This window comes from Sinocyclocheilus grahami, unplaced genomic scaffold (assembly GCF_001515645.1).
Source record: "Sinocyclocheilus grahami isolate Dianchi unplaced genomic scaffold, SAMN03320097.WGS_v1.1 scaffold337.1, whole genome shotgun sequence".
Taxonomy (NCBI): Eukaryota; Metazoa; Chordata; class Actinopteri; order Cypriniformes; family Cyprinidae; genus Sinocyclocheilus; species Sinocyclocheilus grahami.
The window spans coordinates 237,635-260,934 of NW_015505516.1; the positions used below are offsets into that span (position 1 = coordinate 237,635).

The 23,300-nt window shown below is 39.0% G+C and overlaps 1 protein-coding gene across 1 annotated transcript; it reads right to left on the minus strand.

The window, feature by feature from the left end:
* Positions 1 to 1,640: 1,640 nt before the first annotated feature.
* On the minus strand, positions 1,641 to 22,388 carry cfap65 (cilia and flagella associated protein 65). The gene is made up of 33 exons (XM_016295509.1): positions 22,266 to 22,388; positions 21,476 to 21,555; positions 20,803 to 20,972; positions 19,813 to 19,915; positions 19,451 to 19,617; positions 19,159 to 19,358; positions 18,069 to 18,193; positions 17,758 to 17,980; positions 17,397 to 17,665; positions 17,095 to 17,292; positions 16,515 to 16,904; positions 16,023 to 16,160; positions 15,687 to 15,926; positions 14,674 to 14,898; positions 14,448 to 14,594; positions 14,110 to 14,275; positions 12,873 to 13,001; positions 12,395 to 12,608; positions 12,154 to 12,282; positions 11,888 to 12,064; positions 11,735 to 11,801; positions 11,540 to 11,650; positions 7,306 to 7,497; positions 6,991 to 7,140; positions 6,759 to 6,902; positions 6,349 to 6,465; positions 5,868 to 6,005; positions 5,721 to 5,765; positions 3,436 to 3,659; positions 3,219 to 3,344; positions 2,253 to 2,546; positions 2,024 to 2,158; positions 1,641 to 1,860 (listed from the first exon to the last, which is right to left on the minus strand). The coding sequence occupies exons 2-33, from the start codon at positions 21,548 to 21,550 to the stop codon at positions 1,719 to 1,721; spliced, it is 5,370 nt and encodes a 1,789-aa protein (XP_016150995.1). The 5' UTR covers positions 21,551 to 21,555; positions 22,266 to 22,388; the 3' UTR covers positions 1,641 to 1,718.
* Positions 22,389 to 23,300: the final 912 nt, after the last annotated feature.

A 23,300-nucleotide genomic window follows, 5' to 3' on the forward strand; every position in this document is an offset into this window, starting at 1 on the left:
CATGCATTGCATTTTATTTAAACAAACAGGACCAAAGATTAATACTGAGCAAGAATTTCTGCTCTGATCATGTGACTGTGGTTTACAGTTAAAATGATTCAAATGTGATGCACCAGATCGGTGTCACCACCTCACCTTAGGGTCTGAAATGAACCGTTCATCACTTGTCTTTTTGGTACAGTTCCGCTGAATTCAATTTAAGAAAATTGGCAAATTACATCGGCCTAAATTCCGACGTATTGACTCGTAGCCAAAATCCAATACAAAAAAGTCAGTCAAAGTCACATCTGCTCTAAAGCAGAGAGCAGAAGGTATGGAAGAACTTATGGATTTTGTGTTGGTTCAGGCATAACTGCATTAGGGTCACACAGAACACAATTTTCCATTCCAATGCGCTACTTTTCCATTGTTTTTCCATGAAAACACGCTAGACTGATGTGTATGGTAGCTGTGTATCATGGGTAGAGACGACTCCTGTCTGGATAATTAAGAATGAACTTAAATAGCTGTTGTAAAATATATTCACTTGCTTAGTTTTGTATTCGTTTTCGCAGTCCTTGCTTGTATCTCAGAGTGCATGTGTATTTGTTCTTCACCTCAGTATCTTTGTCCACTTTGTTCCTCATCTTGATGAATGCATGTAATTCAGCATCTGATTCCCCCTCAGTAGTGGAGATGGAGGTTTGAGTACTGCTCCAGGTCCTCCCCTCCTTCTCAGGTCCAGATCTGCTGTCCTGCAGCTCACGAGCCACGGCTGTCTCACTGCCACTGGACATACTGAACCTTGCGGAGGCAACACTGTATTTAGAGATTTTATTATTTAGACTTTAGACCAGGAGTGGCGAACTCTGGTCCTGGAGAGCCACAGCCCTGCAGAGTTCAGCTCTAACCCTAATTAAAACTCACCTGCCTATAGCTTCCTGTAACCCTTCAGACCTTGACTAGCTTGTTCAGGTGTGTTTGATTAGGGTTGAACCAAAACTCTGCAGGGCTGCAGCTCTCCAGGACCGACGTTCGCCAGCCCTGCTTTAGACTATTAATATTGTTATTTATTATCTTTTTTCATAATACAGTTGTCTTTATATATATAATCTATACAAGAAAAAATGTTGTCGCTTACCTTAATATACAATCTTTCTCCTCAGTTTCATGAATAGGACATCAGCCAGAATAAAAGTTTTTCCCTTAAAATGAGCTAAAATTCAGTACATCATACTCATAGTTGTTATTATTGTTCCTTATAGTAGAGCCAACAGCCTCCATGCACTAGGACATAAATTTGTGCTGCCAAAGTTATTTTTCACAGGCGGTGTCCTTAACTTGATAATGAGTGACTCTGGCCATGTGACTGCACTGTTTAAATGCCCTTGGGACTAACCAAAGTCAAGACAGTCATCACAAATAAAACAGAAACACTACATCTGGAGCTGCCTTATTTTAAATGGCTACTGTACTTCATGTGACCCACATCTCGGAACTTTCTTTCTAACTAAATTGCTTCACAATTCAAAGAACTATCAGACGTTTAACATTCCACAGAACCTTTTAGAACCAAAACAATGTGTTTTGCGTCAGCGCCTGGAAGATCCAGCTGTTGGTGATTGGACAGATTCAGAGAATTTACACCAAGGTGTGTCATTTTTAAAAACGGTTTAATACGAATCAGTCTCAAACATGTCATACAGATACTGAGTGTTAAGTTACTAGTGCAGAATGGCTCATTGCTGCTCGGGCTCCAGGTTTGAGACTATGGCTTGAGTAGACATGTAGGGGCTTGGGCTGGTCACTAGGGGGTGCATCTGCTCCCTGTTGTTATTCGATTCGGCCCTGGACTGTCTGTTGGAGCCAAGGCTGTTTTTCCTACACATACATAAAATGAGAAAGTAAAGTCTTGGCTGATACCACTTCAGCTAATCAGACAAGAAGAGTCAATGCCACTTGGGTGCATTTCTTATTAAAAAATTAATGTAAAAAAAAAAACTAATACAGATAGAGTGAGGTTAACACAAACGGTAGATGTGACCTGGAAGATGAAGGTGGAAGAGCGATGATTCGTGGTCGTGTCGTCAGCACCAGCTCACCCAAGAAAGCCTCCATCATTAGGTTCTGCAAGGTATTGTGCAAAATGTCCTCCACTAAGTCACTAAACTCAGGAAACCTGCAGAAAAGAACGAGAGAGAATGAAGATAAGTTGTTTAAATGCCAACATTTGATTTGTGACTAAATTGTCTCTTTCTAGTGTCATAGCACACCTGCGAATGGACTCCTGGACCTTCATTTTTATCTCCTCCTGGACTTCTTTCAGAGACTCCTGGACACACTCACTCTTGGGTCTGTCTGCAGTGCTACAGTTTCCTGTGTAAGTCTCTGCTGGACTGATACTGGACACACTGGACATTTCTACAGGACGCTGGTTGCCTGTAGCAGAGCGGGGTTGTGTTTGTGTGAGGAGTGCAGGAGCAGGCCGCAGCTGTGTGAAGTATGGCACCTTCTCATTGTCGCCCTCTACCAGAGACTGCTGGAACTGAGGCTCATCTAGGAGACTCCTGTAGGAGAACACATAATAAAAAACCAGTGTGACCTCCTACTGAATGATGGTTGTTCTATTTAATAAGTCAAGTCACCTTTACTTATAGACAGAATAAATAAATAAATAATAGGACAGAATAAGTCAGAAGAGCTGCCAAAACATATGCAACCATTTAGAAGTTTTATGTTTCTCAAAGAAGTCTCTTAGACTCACAAAAGCTCCATTTACTTGATAAAAAATATAGTACAAATGGCAATATTGTGAAATATTATTACAATTTGAAATCCTTTTAAAATATTTTAAAACTTTATTTATTCCTGTGATAGCAAAACTGAATTTTCAGCATCATTACTCGTCTTCAGTGTCACATACATGATCCTTAAGAAATCATTCTAATATGCTGATTTGTTATTAGTGTTGAGAACAGTTTTGCAGCTTAATATTTTTGTGGAAAACGTGCTTTTTTTCATGGTTCTTTCAGGAATAAAATTTTAAAAAACAGCGTTTATTTGAAATACAATCTTCTGTAACATTATAAATATCTTTACTGTCACTTTTGATCAATGCATCAAAAGTTAATGCATCTTTCTCAATGAAATTATTAATTTAAAACAAAGAAACTAACAAAACAATTACTGATCCCAAACTTTTGAACAGAATTGTATTAATAAAACAATGTAAGTCATACTGTAGTAAAGAGGTGAGCACGTGTGTGATGACATCTCTCTCAGGACCCAGAGGTAGTGGGGGCAGGTCTGCAGGACAATGGCAGCTCTCACCTGTCCCAGATTGAAAAAGCTTGGGTTGCCTAGACCTGAAAGAATATAATGATTAAAATAACCATCATCATATCAGACTTGTTATTCATTTATAATCCTTAAAATAAGTTTTGCACCCAGTTGTACCTGGTGATGTAATGAGTGTTGAACTGAGTGGGGAAATGTGTCTGATAATCCATGAGGCTGTGAGAGCGTGCAGTGACACCTAAGTGGAGTATTGCAGGACGAGGAGGCTCGGGACGTCTTCTCCTTTCCTGGCCTGTCTGCTGCTGAGCCCGCTGTTCAGCCCGACTTGGTCTCACTGAGGAACTGCTTTCAGCTTGTTCACTGCTACGAATGGGTGGAAGAGTCTGCCACATGAGGAACAAAATATTGGTCTCTCACTTATAAATATAATGTACACAAACACTGCTTCAGCTGACTGCAACCATGTAAATAAAACCCAAAATGTGAATGTGTTACATTATACAAACCCGATTCCAAAAAAGTTGGGGCACTGTACAAATTGTGAATAAAAACAGAATGCAATGATGTGGAAGTTTCAAATTTCAATATTTTATTCAGAATACAACATAGATGACATATCAAATGTTTAAACTGAGGAAATGTATCATTTTAAGGGGAAAATAAGTTGATTTTAAATTTCATGGCATCAACACATCTCAAAAAAGTTGGGACAAGGCCATGTTTACCACTGTGTGGCATCCCCTCTTTTTACAACAGTCTGCAAACGTTTGAGGAGACAAGTTGCTCAAGTTTAGGAATAGGAATGTTGTCCCATTCTTGTCTAATACAGGCTTCTAGTTGGTCAACTGTCTTAGGTCTTCTTTACAGAATGCAATGATGTGGAAGTTTCAAATTTCAATATTTTATTCAGAATACAACATAGATGACATATCAAATGTTTAAACTGAGAAAATGTATCATTTTAAGGGAAAAATAAGTTGATTTTAAATTTCATGGCATCAACACATCTCAAAAAAGTTGGGACAAGGCCATGTTTACCACTGTGTGGCATCCCCTCTTCTTTTTATAACAGTCTGCAAACGTCTGGGGACTGAGGAGACAAGTTGCTCAAGTTTAGGAATAGGAATGTTGTCCCATTCTTGTCTAATACAGGCTTCTAGTTGCTCAACTGTCTTAGGTCTTCTTTGTCGCATCTTCCTCTTTATGATGCGCCAAATGTTTTCTATGGGTGAAAGATCTGGACTGCAGGCTGGCCATTTCAGTACCCGGATCCTTCTACGCAGCCATGATGTTGTAATTGATGCAGTATGTGGTCTGGCATTGTCATGTTGGAAAATGCAAGGTCTTCCCTGAAAGAGACGCCGTCTGGATGGGAGCATATGTTGTTCTAGAACTTGGATCTACCTTTCAGCATTGATGGTGCCTTTCCAGATGTGTAAGTTGCCCATGCCACACGCACTCATGCAACCCCATACCATCAGAGATGCAGGCTTCTGAACTGAGCGCTGATAACAACTTGGGTTGTCCTTGTCCTCTTTAGTCCGGATGACATGGCGTCCCAGTTTTCCAAAAATAATTTTGATTCGTCTGACCACAGAACAGTTTTCCACTTTGCCACAGTCCATTTTAAATGAGCCTTGGGCCAGAGAAAACGCCTGCGCTTCTGGATCATGTTTAGATATGGTTTCTTTTTAGAGTTTTAGCGTTTTAGCCGGCAACGGCGAATGACACGGTGGATTGTGTTCACCGACAATGTTTTCTGGAAGTATTCCTGTTGTGATTTAGTGATTTCCATTACAGTAGCATTCCTGTATGTGATGCAGTGCCGTCTAAGGGCCCGAAGATCACGGGCATCCAGTATGGTTTTCCGGCCTTGACCCTTACGCACAGATATTGTTCCAGATTCTCTGAATCTTTGGATGATATTATGCACTGTAGATGATGATAACTTCAAACTCTTTGCAATTTTTCTCTGAGAAACTCCTTTCTGATATTGCTCCACTATTTTTCGCTGCAGCATTGGGGGAATTGGTGATCCTCTGCCCATCTTGACTTCTGAGAGACACTGCTACTCTGAGAGGCTCTTTTTATACCCAATTATGTTGCCAATTGACCTAATAAGTTGCAAATTGGTCTTCCAGCTGTTCCTTATATGTACATTTAACTTTTCCGGCCTCTTATTGCTACCTGTCCCAACTTTTTTGGAATGTGTAGCTCTCATGAAATCCAAAATGAGCCAATATTTGGCATGACATTTCAAAATGTCTCACTTTCAACATTTGATATGTTATCTATATTCTATTGTGAATAAAATATAAGTTTATGAGATTTGTAAATTATTCCATTACTTTTTTACTCACAATTTGTACAGTGTCCCAACGTTTTTGGAATTGGGTTTGTAACTTGTAAATAAGACTCATTTGTAATTTTTTGGGTGTAGTTACCTTGTACTTTCTTGTGCCAGTTTTCTGTTCAAACACTGCACCTTCCTGAGGAAGACAATTCGTTTTTTTTAAATAATGTTTTGATACAGTGAATAAAATGTGAAAGGATAATTGTCAACGTTAAAGTCTAAAATGTGTCTTTCTGACCTGAGAGCATTTATCCAGTTGGTTTGTCTGTATCAGGTCTTTCTCAGTGATAGTAAACTCATATTTCTGTCTTTCTGTCTCTTCCTCCCACTGTCGAAGGTCTTTGTGATACTGTGCAAGCTTCTTTACAAGAGTTATCTAACAAAGACAGCGTCAACCATTTAGGTGTGTTTCCAATATTCCAATTTCAAATAAATACTGTTCTTTTGAACTTTCTAGTTAGTGTATTCTGGAAAAAAATGTACCATTGTTTCCACAAAAATATTAAGCAGCACAACAGTGTTCAACATTGATCATAATACATGTTTCTTAAATCAACACCCAATCAGCATATTAGAATGATTTCTGAAGGATCATGTGACTGTTGCTGAAAATTCAGCTTTACCATCACAGGAATGCATTACATTTTATAATATATTCAAATAGAAAACTATGTGTTTCTATGTGCACGTGTTCATTGGTGCATCTTTGTATTTGTCACCTCACAGATGAGGTCTTGCTGATAGAAAGTGGGGCTGCCCGAGTCTTGTATTGTCAGGATGCAGGGAACACTCTCCTCTGGTGCCAGACGACCACTCTCAGGATGGATATTTACAGTCTACGCTCAGTGTGACAAACATATGAAAACATGCGGTCAATAATCAATATACTGAGTAGACTGGCCATGTTATCTGATCAATTATACATGGTATCAGTTTGTTCCAAACCCTTATGCTGATATTTTTCTGTGGCACACAAAATAAAAAAAAGTCTAAAAAATCATGCAGTTCTTTTGCACATAATGACAGTTTATGGTTCCACAGTGACATTTCACTTCTGTCAAGCTTCAGAAAACTTCATGAAAGCACCATAAAAGTGGCCCATAAGACTTTTGCACTATAATCTACATACCTGTTGGCATTCTGTGCTTGTTCCATTCCATTTATACAAAACTTGGTCTGTGTGTGAGACATTGGTCAAAAAAAGGATGCGTGTACTACAAGAGCCCACTGGGATATCACCAAAACACACTCTCTCTTCTGACAGGAACACCACCTATTCACAAAGGAAGAGATGGAAAAGTTTGGCTTCCATTTCACTTGGAACACTTATATATGGCTTGTTTCATCAAGCACGTTCTTACTTGTTCAGGTATTGGGATTCTTTGAGTGCAAGGCACAGTAATACGCCCATCTTGTATCTGAATGGGTTCTGCCTCTCTTTCATCAAAGCCTTGGCCCTCAAAGGTTACAAACATGCTGTCCCCCTCCACCACATGTAGAGGTACGTCCACCTGGAATTGTACACCAAACTCCGTATAAAACACTTAATGGTTTGCATATTAAAGTAGACAGTAATTTATTTTCAGACAAAAACGAGTGTTACTACATGAAATGTTTTTGGTAGCAGGGACATTAACGACATTTTTTTAAGTGGATGTTATTGTGGAGTAACTAACACTGTATGTTTTAGCCTCCAGTGGGGAGAAGATCCACTCCACCAGGGCGGTGTGGCCTGGTTCCACTTCTCCTCCAGGGTTCAGACACTGTAAGACTGGGTGACTAAAGTTCTCCTCCATCAGCTCCTCCAGTGGAGTGGTGTCGATGTGGTATCTCAGCGGAAGAGCGCCTGCATTATACAACTCAAACACCTGTGCAGATTAAGCATTTAGCACATCTGTGACTATTCAAAATAAACACATGATATCTAGTAGATTACTGTAAGGACCTGCAAATAAAAAAACAATGAATACAATTATTTTTAAAGCATTTTATCCTGTAAGGTTCTCAACCTTTTTGACTCCAAGGCCCCTACTGTGCACAACAATAATCTATGAACACTTCAAGTTTCTGTACACTAAATTCAGAAGTTTTAAGTTCTGAATGTTCTTCAGGGATCCCATTCTTTCTAAGTAATAAATCTGCATGATTTTCCCAGTTGTCGGTGATTTACCTGATTAAGGATAACGATTTTAAAAATAATTTTTACTGATAATTTCCTGATTTGTAGATGTTTTAGTTTATTTTAATACTCGATTTTTTCTTATTTTAAATCATTTTAGGTCACCTTTGGTTGGTTAGCATGACCTTTTTAGCCACTTCTGGTAGGTACTGTAACTACACCATTTGGGGACATACAGAATTTTTTTAATTGAGAGCCATTTAAAATACACCATATATACTGAGGGAAGAACATTTTGGCTAGCAGCATATAAATCAACAACAATAATTTACTGTATATACTGTATACACTGTGGAGATCAAAATTAGAGAACAACCTACAATTTCCTACATTTTGACTGCTTAGTCCTATTCGAAGTTATCCTAACAGGAATAAAAGCTCAGTTTTTTAAGCATATTTCATGAGTTATATTCTGAAGCACAGTATAAAAAACTTAAATGAGATATTTGAAAAAGAACTTTGATTGGACTCAAGTCCCCCAAAAAGGCTGGCCGTCCACGAAAAGACAAATGCACGAGAGGACAGGATAATGTAGAGAATCTCAATGGGAAATCGGTTCAACACTGCAGCTGGAATTACTCGCCAGTTCAGCGCTGATCAGGGTTAGGATCTGTCTCTGCACATTTAAAGGGGTCATATGACGTTGCTAAAAAATAACATTATTTTGTGTATTTGGTGTAATGCAATGTGTTTATGCGGTTTAAGGTTTAAAAAACACATTATTTTCCACATACTGTACATTATTGTTTCTCCTCTATGCCCCGCCTTTCTGAAACGCGTCGATTTTTACAAAGCTCATCGGTCTGAAAAGCGAGGTGTGCCCTGATTGGCCAGCTATCTAGTGCGTTGTGATTGGCCGAATTCCTCAAGCGTGTGACGGAAATGTTACGCCCCTTACATACTGTGATGCCATGTCCCGGCGCGACTAGACAAAACCAATAAAATCCATTATAAATGAGGCATTTGTTGCATCCAGTGGGGACAAAATTACTGATTATAATGACTTTGTTAATCCTGTGTTAATAATGTGTTATTCCTGAGTTATTTCTGTTATTACGGTGTTATTCCTGTGTTATTACTGAGTTATTCCTGTGTTACTTCTGAGTTAGTGTTATTCCTGTTTTATTACTGTGTTATTACTGCGTTATTACTGTGTTATTCTTGTGTTATTTCTTTTATTACTGTGTTATTCCTGTTATTTCTGTTATTACTGAGTTATTCTTGAGTTATTACTGTGTTATTAATGCGTTATTACTAAACTATTACTGTTATTACTGCGTTATTACTGTGTTACTGAGTTAAAAACTCCACATGTATTGGAGTGAAAAGTACAATATTTGTCTTTCAAATGTAGTGAAGTTAAAGTCATAAGTTCCCAGAAAAAAATAATACTCAAGTAAAGTACAGAGACTCAAAAAGTGTACTTAAGTACAATACCCAAGTAAATGTACTTAGTTACTGTCCGCCTCTGGAGAAACGACAAACAACAAGCGCTACTCTACACTGCTCAAAACTCGTGTTTGAATCATCAGTGGCAAATCCTTTAAATATGAAAACGTATTTACAGGCTGTGTGTCAGCATTATTTGTCAGCATCATAGACTGTGGTCAGCATGCGCGCCGAAGGGAAAACAGGGGAACTTAATTCACCGGAACACCGGCATTGTAGGCTACTCTCCCAGGAAACAGTCCTCATCCTCCGTAAAATGCGTTGCACACATCTAAATATTTTGGTTTGAACCGTTCTGGAACAGTGTTGTAAATACAACCTAACCACTGATTTCTAGTTGTGTCCTCTTTTGGAAGGCCAAACAAAGTAGTTTCGCTTTCACAACACAGCGTCTCCACGATATGGCGTTGGCAACAATACTACAGCAAGAATTAAAGTTCCGCCTTCTTTCTTTGCATAAACATTTGGGCGGTGTTATGCAAATCTTCCTACATCGTGACGTAGACATGTGGGGGCGTGTTTAAACGAGGCGTTTTAGGAGGGTGTGGATGAGTCTTAACTTTTATAAAGAATATCTCTTTGGGTTTGAGACTTTAGTCTTTGCAACTTTAGGGATCTTATCTATTCACAGACAGCTTGTAACACTTCAAAGAGAAAGGAAAACTTGAAATCGCATCATATGAACCCTTTAAGAGAAGTTGGACTGAAAGCGCACTCTGCAGTGACCAAACCTTTCATCAGCAGAAAGAATCAAAAGGCTAGACTGACCTTTGCTGAGGAGCATGTTGTGTGTAGAGAGGAGAACTGGTCTATAGTTCACTTGATGAAAGCAAGTTTACTTTATTTGGGTCCGATGGGAAACATTTTGTTTGGCTTCAAACTGGGGAAGGACTGAACCCTGAGTGCTCAAGTCTTTTTTGTTTGATGCGACAAGCTTTGCTCATCAGCATTTGGCAATCATCTGACATTCTTCTACTCACCTCTTCACCTCTCAAGCTCTGCCAGGTTGGATGGGGGCAGATGCGTATTTTCAGAAATATTTGATTGGGTTCAAGTCCAGGCTCTGGCTGGGCCACTCAAGGACATTCACAGAGTTGTCTATAAGCCACTCTTGCTGTGTGCTTACGGTCATTGTCCTGTTGGAAGGTGAACCTTCTGCCCAATCTGAGGTTCTGAATGCTCTGGACTTGAGCATCATATGACCCCTTTAAGGCTAACTCAATATTTTGGTGCACTGAGCTTTTCTTCTACTCTGACGAGCCCTAGTCCCTGCCACTGAAAAACAGTCCCACAGCATAAGGCTGCTACCACCACACTTTACTTTTGGGATGGTACTCTGCAGGTTATGAGCAGAGCTGGTTTCCTTCAAACATGATGCTTAGAATTCAGGTTCATCAGACCAGAGAATCTTGTTTCTCACAGTCTGAGGGTCCTTTAGGCTTTTTTGCAAATTCCAAGTGTGTTTTCATGTCTGAACTGAAGAAAGGATTGAGTCTTGCCACACCGCCATAAAGCCCATATTGGTGGAGTGTTGCAGTGATGTTTGTCCTTCTGTAGATTTCTCCACATATGATCATGGAGCTTGCTCAGTTTGGCCAGGAGGCCAGCTCTAGGAAGAGCCCTGGTAGTTTCAAACTTCTTCCATTAACTACATGCTTCTGTGACCCTTCAATTAAGCTGAATTTTTTTCCGAACTCTTCCCAAGATGAGTGGCTTGATGCAAACCTGTCTCTGAGCTCTTCAGGCAGTTCTTTTGACCTCAGGGCTTGGTTTTTGTTCTGAATTTGCATTATCAGCTGTTAGACCGTTTATGAAGACATGTGTGCCTTTCCAAATCATACCCATTCAACTGAATTTGCCACAGGTTAAGTGTAGTAACATCTACAAGCAATATGAATGCTCCTGAGCTAAATTTCAACTGTCCCAGATAAGGGTATTAATACTTATGTAATGGAATAATTTAAGTTTTTTATTTTTAATAAATTTGCAAAGATGTTAAAAACCTGTTTTTTTTCTGAGTGTAGATTGATGTGGAAAAAAAGTAATTTAAAACTGTTTAACATAAGGCAGCAACATAACAAAACCGACAAAAAATGTATGAATACTTTTGCAAGGTACTGTATATATGTATAGTCTCATAATATAATATATAGTCTCATAATATAATATGCCCCTTATATTTAAGAGTCTATAATTAAAATAAAAAGTCTATTATATAAACTAAACAACTTATAAAAATAGCTTTCAGGGGAAACCTCAGTTCAGGTAATAGGCCTACAAACCTGTTTGGGGGGACTGAACCTTCCAATTGCCACCGGGGAAAAGATGTGCCGGTTGGAGGAGAGGTAAATGTAGCGTCTTTCTCTTTCCACAGTTACTCCTATAAAATTCATCTGGAAAAATAAAAAAATAATCAAGATTTGTCAGCATGAATCATTGCATGCATGTGCTGCAATGACAAGAATAATTTGCCTCACCAGTATTTCTCTTCCATGTGAAAGTTTCAACAAGACAGGAAGACGATCTGTCCCCACAAAGTCATGTCTGGGAGAGAAGCATATGCCTTATAGTTTTCTGTGCCTCACTAAACAACACTTCAGTGTAAAAGCACTATTGTGCTCATTCCTGACCTGTATGTGAATTGTACTGTCCTCTGTTGGCCGGGCAGGAGTTTACCAGAGCGTGGGGAGACGGAGAAGAGCCTGTGGTCCTGAATCTTCATCAGGTGGAGCTCAGATGGACTGAAATCTCCAGACTCAGCCCAGTACTCCAGCTCAATCTGCTGGTCCTCTGGAAGCAAGAATGACCTGAGAGAGACCATTTTGATCCTTTCTTCATACTGTATGACTTTATTTGCTACCATAACATATAGGCAGATCAAGTTATGAATGCTCACCACTCTACAAGAATACTTCCTGGGTTCTTAAACAAAAGCAGAATACTGGAGGGGTCTGAGCCTAGGGGAGCAGCACTGAAGCTAAAATCCAACATGGCTGAGGTGAAGATGGAAGGGCAACGTTGAAAACTGCAGAAGTTTTTAATAGTTATCAAAAGAAATTGGGGTAGAAAGAAATCTCTGAATTTATTAGTGTTTTAATTGAAGCAAAACAAAAAAAGCTGTTTGTTTAAAGTATTGCCTGTGTCTAGTGGGCACCCTGAAGGTGAGCTCAGATGGGCTGGGATCTCTGCGTAGATAAGTGTTGAGTGCATCCAGATTGAAGAGGCGCCAGAGCTGCAGTTTACTAAGTCCCTCCACACTGCCACAGCTACGGGCATCCATCACCTCCAGGGTGGGGTACACTCCCTCGGCCTGTACATGGCAAACAGATTGCGGCTCTCCTCCCCCATAGCCTGGTCGCCAGAAAAAGCTTTTTATATTGTGAAATTTACTCATAGCAATTTTCTCAAATATGCAAAACGTGTATTGTCTTAATAACCCAATTGAAAATACCAGCATGTGTTTCCATGCTGGTGCAGGTTGGCTTATTCTGGTTAGTGGTGGCTAATGGTGCTGGAACGTTGCAGCAGGTAAGGTGTTGCACTATGGTCTAATGCCATGTAAACACTAGAATCACAGTTCAAAGCATAAACAGCACTGTTTTCTTTGTACTCTACCAGAAGCATTGAGGATGTGGTAACTGATGGTCCAGCAGTAATGAGCCCTGCGTGCCGGTTTCACTGTGCAGCGGATCGGTAGCCTGCAGTCAGCAGGTATGGTTCCACTTACATTCTCCATCTCCAGAACTGAAAAAGTAAAGCTTAATTAAAAAACAAATCAATAATAAAGACTGACTTGACAGCTATCATAGGTATTACATAAAACAACTACACTACCATTCAAATTTTTGGGGTCGGTAAGAAGTAAAAAACGTAATATTGTGAAAAATTAAAATGTAAAATAACTGTTTTCTATTTGAATATGTTTCAAACTGTAATTTATTTCTGTGATAGCAAACATTTATTTTTATTATCAATGCTGAAAACAGTTGTACTGCTTAATATTTTTCTGGATTTTTTTTTTCAGGAATCTGATGAATAATTTTTTTTTAACATTCTAAGGCCTGGTTTCACAGATAGGGCTTAGACTAAGCCAGGACAAGGCAATAGTTCAGTTAAGACAATTAAGTAATTTTTATTGTTTATAATAAAATTTTTATTGTCATTTTTATTATTTTAGGGCAGTCATGGCCTAATGGTCGAGCTTGTAACCCAAAGGTCGAGTCTCAGGTCCGGCAGGGATTGCAGGTGGGGTGAGTGAATGTCCAGCGCTCTCTCCACCCTCAATACCAAGACTGAGGTCAGGTGAGACCCTTGAGCAAGGCACCAAACGCTCCCCGGACGCCGCAGCATTAGCTGCCCACTGCTCCGGGTGTGTGTGTGTGTGTGTGTTTCACTACTCACTGCTGTGTGTGTGCACTTGGATAGGTGAAATGCAGAGCACAAATTCCGAGTATGGGTCACCATACATGGCCACAAGTCACCTCCTTTCGTTTCCTTTCCTTAAAGTGCCTTAGAAAAAAACATTACTGGTGTGCATTTTGAGACAAAACAGAGGCATCAATATATTTGAAGATCAGTCAGTGCAAGTTTCTTTCAGCTAAAACAGCTCAGACTAACACTTTAGTCTGGGACTAGGCTTAAGCCTTGTCTGTGAAACTGGGGGTAAAAGTCCTAAGTGACACTTTTGATCAATGTAATGCATCCTTGCTAAATAAAGCATAATTTTGAATGGCAGTGTACATAATTTGCATATGCCTGAATATAGACAGTGAAGCATTTAAAGTGAGACACAGAGTCCTGGCAATGGTAGTAAAAACATTTCTAAGAAGAGTGATTTGACAATGTCTCCAACCCAAAGGATCTTGAGTCATATCTTCAGGGAGGCCTGTAACTGTGACGATCTGCTTTGTGGTCAGAGAGTAGCTGACAGCACAGGGGCTGTCGTTCAGTAGAGGGACATCAAATGACTTACAGCTTCCCACCAGAACCTCACCAAGATCTATAACAGGATGCTCTGCCTAAGAAAAAAAAAGAAGAAAACTACAACTAATAATGACACAATGTCACTTTTTTTATATAGAAATTACAGGAAAGTGTGCACAACCAACCCATCCCCAAAGCAAGGTATATAATATGCACTCCATTGTACATATGATTAGATTATTTCTTTATTCCATTCAGGTAACACACCTGGAGAGACCCTTTGGATGCCAATCCAAGAGCTTTAATGGTAAGCCTGGACTTCTTGCATTGTGGCGTTTGGACAGGCCAGAACGTGAGACTGGGCTTCATGCTGTACATCATCTCCTCTATAGGGGCAAAGGACCACTTCTGTACCTGAAAGCAAAAAAATACTTTCCTTAATAAGACTGAAACTACAATTCTCCAAAATACCACAATCACGTTGCAGCCTTACCTTCGATTCATTGGGCTGGAGCGTGTCTGTGTCCGGCAGAACAGTCAGAACACTTTGGTCAGATCCACACAGCCTCCACTTGAACTCCACTGGCACTCTGCTCAGGTTCTTCACCCACAGGGTTCTCTCAGAGCAGGAGCCCATGGCTGTGGGCTGAAAGAACAGACTGCCATCCCCCTCCACACTCATGGAAAGCTTCTCTGCTACAGCGACCACATTCAGTACCTACAAAAAATTCAGAAATTCCTAGTTTTAATCAGATTTCCAGACAGGCAGTGTCACACTTTAGTAAAAGTATAGATAACTTTATGGAAATTGATTCAAGTACAGTTTAAGTAGCTCATCAGAAAAATACTTAAGTAGGTATAGGTATATATATATATAATAAGGTAATTGACATTAAAACTACTTTTAGTATCAAAAGTACAGTTTAACTTCATAAATTCTTCTAAAGAGTCCTTCAGCAGAACATTGGGGTCTCTTGTTAATCTTGGTAAATTAATAAATATACTTTTGTTAGATCATTGTTAGATCATGTTTGTTCTTGTTACATCACTTTATGTTTTAATATTGAATTATTCATTTTTATATTTAAAAATGTATTTCCCAATTAATGAAATAAAATCTGACAATGATGCCTAATGTGTCTGTGTCCATACAGTCATAAACTCAATAACTCAACAAAATAATTTCCAAAATAAAGAAAATAATTTCCACAAACTGTGCTTAAGTATTGTAACAAAGTATTTGTATTTTGCTACTATACACCTCTTTAGGCATGATATTCAATGCTTTTAAAACTACTATTTATAAACTTCCATTTGGCAAATGATCTGCTGAAACATCACAGAATGATTCTGTACAAATGCAAAATTTGTATTATTCTATCTAGACTATTCTAGTCAACTGGACGTGTTTCTCTGATGCTCATGACGCTCCATCAATCATCAGGACCTGCAATCACTCAGTGTGGCAAATCACAATCTTACTGCCATGTACGACATTGTGTTGACCTGTGTGTGTTTGGGGCTGGCATTCAGGTGTAATGTCAAAGGGATACTGGCAGGGTGATCCGGTGATGGAGCGCATCTGAATGTGAGGATTTGGTGGCTGCCTGATGGCACTAGACCACTGGGTGGCAGCACGCATGCAGATGGACATTCTTCTGGGTCTAGTCTGAAGATCAAGGGCAGGTCCCCTGTATTCTGCAGGAGAATACTGCGGTATGCAACCTGTCTCAGTGCTGGGAATACCTGATGGGAGATGGATTGTGTCAAAACCTTATAAGTATACTTACATACAGTATTTTTCCAATGATTACATATTATGATGAAAGATGTCAGACTCACTACTTTAGGGTGTTGAAGAGAGAAGCTGGGGATGAAGTGCTCTTTTCCAGGCTGAAACGAGTGACCGCTCACCCTGACTGTAAGGCACCAGGGTGGGCACAAAGTCCGATCCTCCACATTTCTATGATCCCTCAGAACCTGGAGATGACAAAAACCAAATTCAAGTAATAGGTCGATTGTCACACTAAACATTTATGCTCAGAACTCATCTTCACTTCATGTCCCATTTACAGACTGACTGACTGTGACTGCTGGAAGTCAGCAAATCAATTTACTTCAAGGCTGGAATACACTATATGACGTTTGCCCTGAATTACAGTCTGGATGAGTTGACGCTAGTTACTGAAAATCAGAGCCAGTCTGCAGATTTGATTGGACAGATTTCACAGAAAATCACAGTGTATGATGGGCACAAACTCAAATTATTTGCTTCACAGACCGAGGATATCAAACATGTTATGTAGTATATTCTAGCCTTTAGTCTCACATTACCTTATAAAAAGTCAAACACTCAAGTTGTGCTGCATGGAAGACATTCTGCTGGTTGGGACTGTATGTCACTCTGAAGGCTGTGCTTTTTAGAGGGCCCAGCTCACAGGAGAGAGGAGAGATGGAGTAAGGGGATTCGGCTCCATGAGTCCAAATCAGACAGATCTTGCCTTTGGTGTGGTTGGTGATGGAGACTGACTTAGATGCTGGGCCATCATAAAAAAGGAGCTCAGAGGGCTGAACTGTAACATGGGGGGTGGGGAATCTGGAGGGGTTTGAGGTGTTGTCAAGTTCTGTTTCCACTTCAGGTGCTGAATTAACGTGGAAATACTCCTCCAGAGGACTGCGTGGGTTGAAGAGAAGTGTGGATTTGTCAGTGTCCTCTGCTGGAATCTAAAGAAAGTTAGATGCAGTGTTATGTGATGTCACATCCATGCTTTGTTTATCTTTTGTTGTTGTTGATATTAGCTGTGTTGTACCTGATTGTTTTGTGAATTAGATATAAAAATATGAGGTTAGGATGTTTGACTTAACTCTTAGAACATTGTATGTTACATCACAATGCAGATGGACAAATACACACCTCCTGGATTAGCAATGCTCCACTATCATCCAGTTTTAATTTATGTTCGTCCAGCAAGGAACTCAGTATGTCAGGAGGATAACAGGTGAGCCCTCGTAGCAGATTCATTCTGTAGATACTCAGGTGTCTGGGGGTTAAAACCGCTGGCTTCAACTGCTCGGAGTGACAGGTGCCAATCAGATCCAGAAACAGTGGCTCCTTTGATGAGAAAAGCAGAACGGCACTATCAATCAAATGAAAACAAGATAAGAAAGTAGATATTCCAAGAAGCCAACAAACAGACAGACAGATAGACAAACTACCCTGTGCAGCAGTAAACAGGTCACTGTCTTGTGATAAGCTATAGGTTGATATGGGCAGAATTTCACACGCAGAGTGAGTTCGCTGCTGCCTGGCAGAGAGCCACAAGGCTTATCAATGCTGAACACACTATGGCTGCCAGTGTCCACATCAAACTGGTAATGAGCCAATACTGCAGAGGAGTTGATGATCTGTACATTGTGTGTGACCTCTGTGCCCTCCTCAACACAGCCAAAATCCAGTACAGAGGTATTTAGAGACAGTATTGGACCTATAGTGGACAGATAAGGACGGTCAGACCAGGTTTGATAGGTTTATCAGCAAATGTTTGGAAAGCTGTTACTGTAGGGTTAAATATTGTACCTCTGCAGGTGCCTGACACTTTGAGCCGGTCTTTGCTTACAGCCCCAGGACAGGTAAGAGAGAGGTAGTCGACACTTATGCTGTCCACTGTGAGTGGGGAGAAGCAGACGGGGACTTTCAACACTGAATTTGGAGCGATCTTCCCCTCACGCACCTCACAGCAGAACACAGACTCCATGAGAGCGGGACGTCTCAACCAGGACAGACTGAATGTTGTGCTAACCTAAGAGAGAAAGAGAGTAAATCTGACAGCGAAATATCTGATGTCTAAATATTCGATGAGAAAAAAAGCAGGGTGGAGGGAAACATACAGTGGAGAGGTTGTAGATCTCAAAGTGCCTTTCAAGAGAGTCTCCTACTGCCACACTGCCAAACTCAAGCACCTTGCAGCCTTCCTCCTGTCCCATGGAGCTGATCTGGAGGTGAGGGTACTTGGCTGTGGAAAGGTATTTAAATGTGATGTGAGTCATTTCTAAGCCATGAACCAAACCAATGTCTGATATAAATCACAGCATTGAAAACTATGATTTGAGAAAAAGTATTTGAAAATCAGGAAAAATTTACTTTGATATATATCATATGTCAATGAACAATATAACAAAGAGTGAAAAATTTAAGGGGGTCTGAATACTTTCCGTACCCACTGTATATGTAAGCTATATAAATAAATATATAAATATAAACAACAAATATAATATATGCATACACAAAAAACTATATGTTGTACAAAATATTTGTAATGTTTTATATTTATACTTAGTTGTATAGATTTATATTTTTTATCGTTTTAATAAATAATGCCGCTGATGGCTTCAAAAGCATATACTGTACCATAGATTAACAAAGTCTTTAAAGGTTTATACAGAATTGCTATATATTTATTTCTCTATGTAATAAAATGAACAATTTTATTACATTAAAATTTAAAAAAAGACCAGAATATACTAAATGTGACCCTGGACCACAAAACCAGTCTTAAGTCGCTGGGGTATATTTGTAGCAATAGCCAACAATACATTGTATGGTTCAAAATTATCGATTTTTCTTTTACGCCAAAAATCATTAGGATATTAAGTAAAGATCATGTTCCATGAAGATATTTTGTAAATTTCCAACCGTAAATATATCAAACCTTATTTTTGATATGTAATATGCATTGCTAAGAACTTAATATGGGCAACTTTAAAAGGCAATTTACTCAATATTTAGATTTTTTGCAACCTCAGATTACAGATTTTCAAATAGTTGTATCTCGGCCAAATATTGTCCTATCCTAACAAACCATACATCAATGGAAAGCTTATTCACTCAGCTTTTTTTAATGGACCATTATGACTGGTTTTGTGGTCCAGGGTCACAAATGTGCTTTCTGAAATTCTTTGAAAAGCTCGGTGTACTCACACAGCCCACGCAGAAGCACAGTACAGCTGCTTTCCCCATCATCTCCAAAAGCACAGCAGGCCTCAGCCTGATACACTAGAGCCTGCTGGGGTTTAAACTCTACTGTAACCCTGCATTCTTCTCCAGGCTTTAACTGTCCAGTCTCAGGGGACAGCAGGAACGGAGGATCCACAAGCCACCTGAATCCTGTCTGCAGCTTACTGGAGAAAAAAACGTGCATTCACAGGTTTAAAAATTCAGTACTTTCTTTGCAGTTTCTCCATAACTCAGATTATTTTTAGCCATGCTTTACCTGGAATTACGAAAGAGGAAGCTGGTTTGGGAGCTGTGCTGGGTAGCACAGGGTAGCAGCATCACCGTGTCTGGTACCTCCAGGGCATGATGAGGAATCACAGCTCGCAGGGACACGTGGAATGTGCCTTCCTTACCCTGGAACTCTATAGTGTCCGTGTACTCACACTGGAAAGAGAAGGGCAAGAAAGAAGAATATATGCAAATCTAGTCATGCATTTAATATCTCTCATTACTTGCTGTAAATGTTCATTATAAAATTCATCATAATACATCATAATCATGGGATTATTGAATGCTTCAATGATATAACAAGTTTAAGATAATATATTAGATGAGAAACAAAGGTCATTTAAACTTTACATTCTCAAGAGGCTGAAAAGTAACTGGGAGTGAGTAAGAAGTTCCTGGGCTCAGAAGAATGGTCTGAGGAAATGGTGTGCTGAAGAACTTCGAAGCAGGAGGTCTGAAATGGACAAAATACAACAAATATATCAGTTTGAACACTACTGTTTGAAACTTTTGGGTCAGAAAGATTTTTAAAAAATACTTTGATTAAGAAGGGAAGCATTAAATTTATCAAAAGTGACAATAAAGACATTTGTGATGTTACTAAAGATTTACAGTATATTTCAAATAAATGCTGTTTTTATCTTTCTATTCATCAAAAAAAAAAACATTAAAAACATGTATCACAGTTTCCACAAAAATATTAAGCAGCACAACCATTTCAACACTGATAATAATAACAGAATGTTTTTCAAGCACCAAATCAGCATATTAGAATGATTTCTGAACGATCACGTGACACTGAAGCCTGAAGTAATGGCCGGTGAAAATAAATAAATTACATTTTAAAATATACTCAAATAGAAAACGGTTATTTTAAACTTGAATAGTATTTCACAATATTACTGCTTTTATTGCTTTTACCTTGGTGAACTTAAGAGACTTTGAAACCACTAAAAAATCTTACGGACCACAAACTAAGCTTCGAATTCTGGAAAAAGTTACTTTTGGTCACACAGCGTCTCCCTGACATGCTGCTTCAACACTGCTGCTGTTCCTGAAACCACGCCTTCTTTCTTTGCGTGCACATTCGGGCGGCATTATGCTAATATTTCCACATAGTGATGTAGATATGTGGGGGCGTGTTAGAACTAGCCGTTTTAGGTAGGTGTGGTTGACTCTTAACTTTTATAAAGAATATCTCTTTGGATTTGAGACTTTAGTCTTTGCAACTTTACAGATCTTCTTTATGCACCAAGAGCTTGTAACACTCCAAAGTGAAAGGAAACCTTGAAATCGCATCATATGACCCCTTTAATGAGATATTGTTTTAAGTGGACTGACCTGAAGGTGAGTTTCTGGAGTTTTCCATGAATGCTTCTAAGGAACAATGATTTGGTATACTCTCGTTCTGGCTCCCAGCCCTCCCAGACCAGCTCAGCCCAGGTCTCCACCCCAAAAAAGCAGTTTTGAGTTCTCTTCAGAGGACTCCTTGACCTGAGGCGTGAGACCCTCTGAAAATAAAGTAAATCATATTGTTTATTGGCCTTTACACCAGCAGATGTCAGTGTATTTCAGCAAAGCATTTTAGCAGACTTAAGGCAAAAAGTCAATGCAAAATCAGTCAACTTTTAATTAAACACTATTAAAATATAAAAACTATAATAAACTAGCTGCAAACAATAGCAGAATAAAGAAACATGATTAAGTAGGCAAGAATCATGAACAACAAAAAATAATAGAGGATAGAATGAATAAGAAATTAGGGCTAGCTATCAAATGAGGAGGCTGGCACAATAATTATATGTTTATATATGTTATATATATTTTGTGTTTAATTGTCTAAATTTTGCTTAAAATTGAGGTTCCATATTTGACATCTTTTCAAAATGTTTTTTTTTTTTTTTTTTTTTTACAAAAACCCACACTGGGAAATATTTGCCAAAATTAAAAAATTGACAACTATCCCACATCTCCCATACAAACATAGATAATAAACACCTAAAAAACACCTTACCTTTCTATGTGGGTTGTGTGTGACTCCAAAGGGAATGCCTGAGCTCAGAGGATTCACTGGATGATCAGTCAACATTGCACCTAAAAAACAAACACCCAAACCACAGGAGTTCAAATATTGCTGCCTTTGTGGGCTTCAAATATTTCACATAGCTTTTATATCAAATTATATAAAACAGATGTGTTCGTAACGTTAGTGCTTGAATGATCTGGGCCTATATCAGAAATTAACCTAAATTTCATCTGACCAATAATATGAACATATACGGCATTAGGCAATATCTGTATTACTTTAAACAGCTGCATGCTAAAGGGGGTACATTTACATGTGTTTGTTCTTCTCTCAATTTATTGTATAAGCAGGATCTGTTATGTCTGTCTGAGGTTAACTGTGGCTGGTGTAAATGTATGACCCTATCTCCTAATTTCTTTACCTCTCTATTAGCTTAAGTGACTTGCCTTAAGGACATCTGACAGCAAAGGTGAATGCCTCAGAGGATCATCAAATGAAATGTTATTGATAAAGTGATACGGTGGGTTTTCTGGAGACTATGCAAAGGTATTTTCTGTTTTATGTCTAAAATGACTGACTACTTGTGTTTTAAAAAGTTGATATGGCGTTAAAAGAAGCTGTAATTCTGTCAAAATCAATCATAAATCCGTTTGCTAAACATTACAACAGCTATTATCAAGTATTACAGGTAACTTGCGCGCTTACACCTAACGTTACCGAAACGAGCAACATTTGCGTTGTATTTATGTTATGTATCCTACTGAAAATTATAACTTACCACTGTATCTTTATCTCATGCAGTAATATCACAAACAAACAAGAAAACCGAATAGAAATGTGTCAGTTTATATGTTTCGCCATGCTGAAATTTTCCTCACAGGTCAGTTGTGTATTCGAGCTCCATGACAACGCCGACGGAAACTGCCGAGGGACAGTTTTTTTATTTTTTTTATTTTGCTCAAGGACTTCAACAATACCTTTAGCAGTCAGGTGAGATCAAGATGCAGGTGTAATTTTCCAAATGCGTGATAAATGTTCACAGTTGGCCTTTTTGAGTGCTCGAGTTTGCTTTGTTTTGGCAGGGTGTTTATTCCCGCCACTGCAACGCATTTAATCAACATATAAATATGTCCTATTCTAGCTTGGCTGAGAGCACTGAGCCTTCTCTGCTTTAATATTTAATTGTTGGCCTTACACCACACCCCTGTAAAAATGCTCTTTTGGTCACTGAGGTAATTCATCTTTTCAAATTAAATGGCCAGTGACATCAGCATAAGGAGTAGATTATTTTGCTTTTCCTTCATTAACTTAATTATTTGCCTATCAGTAAACCCCCCTGAGTAATTCATATTTGAGAGGCTTTGGCCATAAATATCAGGGCCTGCATTGTTTATAATGCACTGTAGATTCGTCTGCGCTTTAATCACCATCTGTGTCAGCTAGAGGTTAAAAAGGAGAGGCGAGTGGGACGATGAATATGTAGGATGGGGGTGATGTTCATTTACAGTTTTAAACCTTTCACTCACGAGCTGGACACATAAAAACAGCATTTCTACATTTTAAAGGGTTCAAGTGAGAGAAAGGCTGAAACTCAACTTCGATTTTGTTTATTTCCCTTTTGTCTCCAAGTACATATTTTACCAGAAATCTTTGAAGGTCACACATACTTCAAACTGAGTCCTGATACCAGATGAATAAATTAGATATAATCTATAACAGTTAAATAACATTAAAGACACCAACATCAACAACATGACATAAACTAATGGACTAACTAATGCACCGTTAACAGTTTGCCCTTGTTCAATATTTG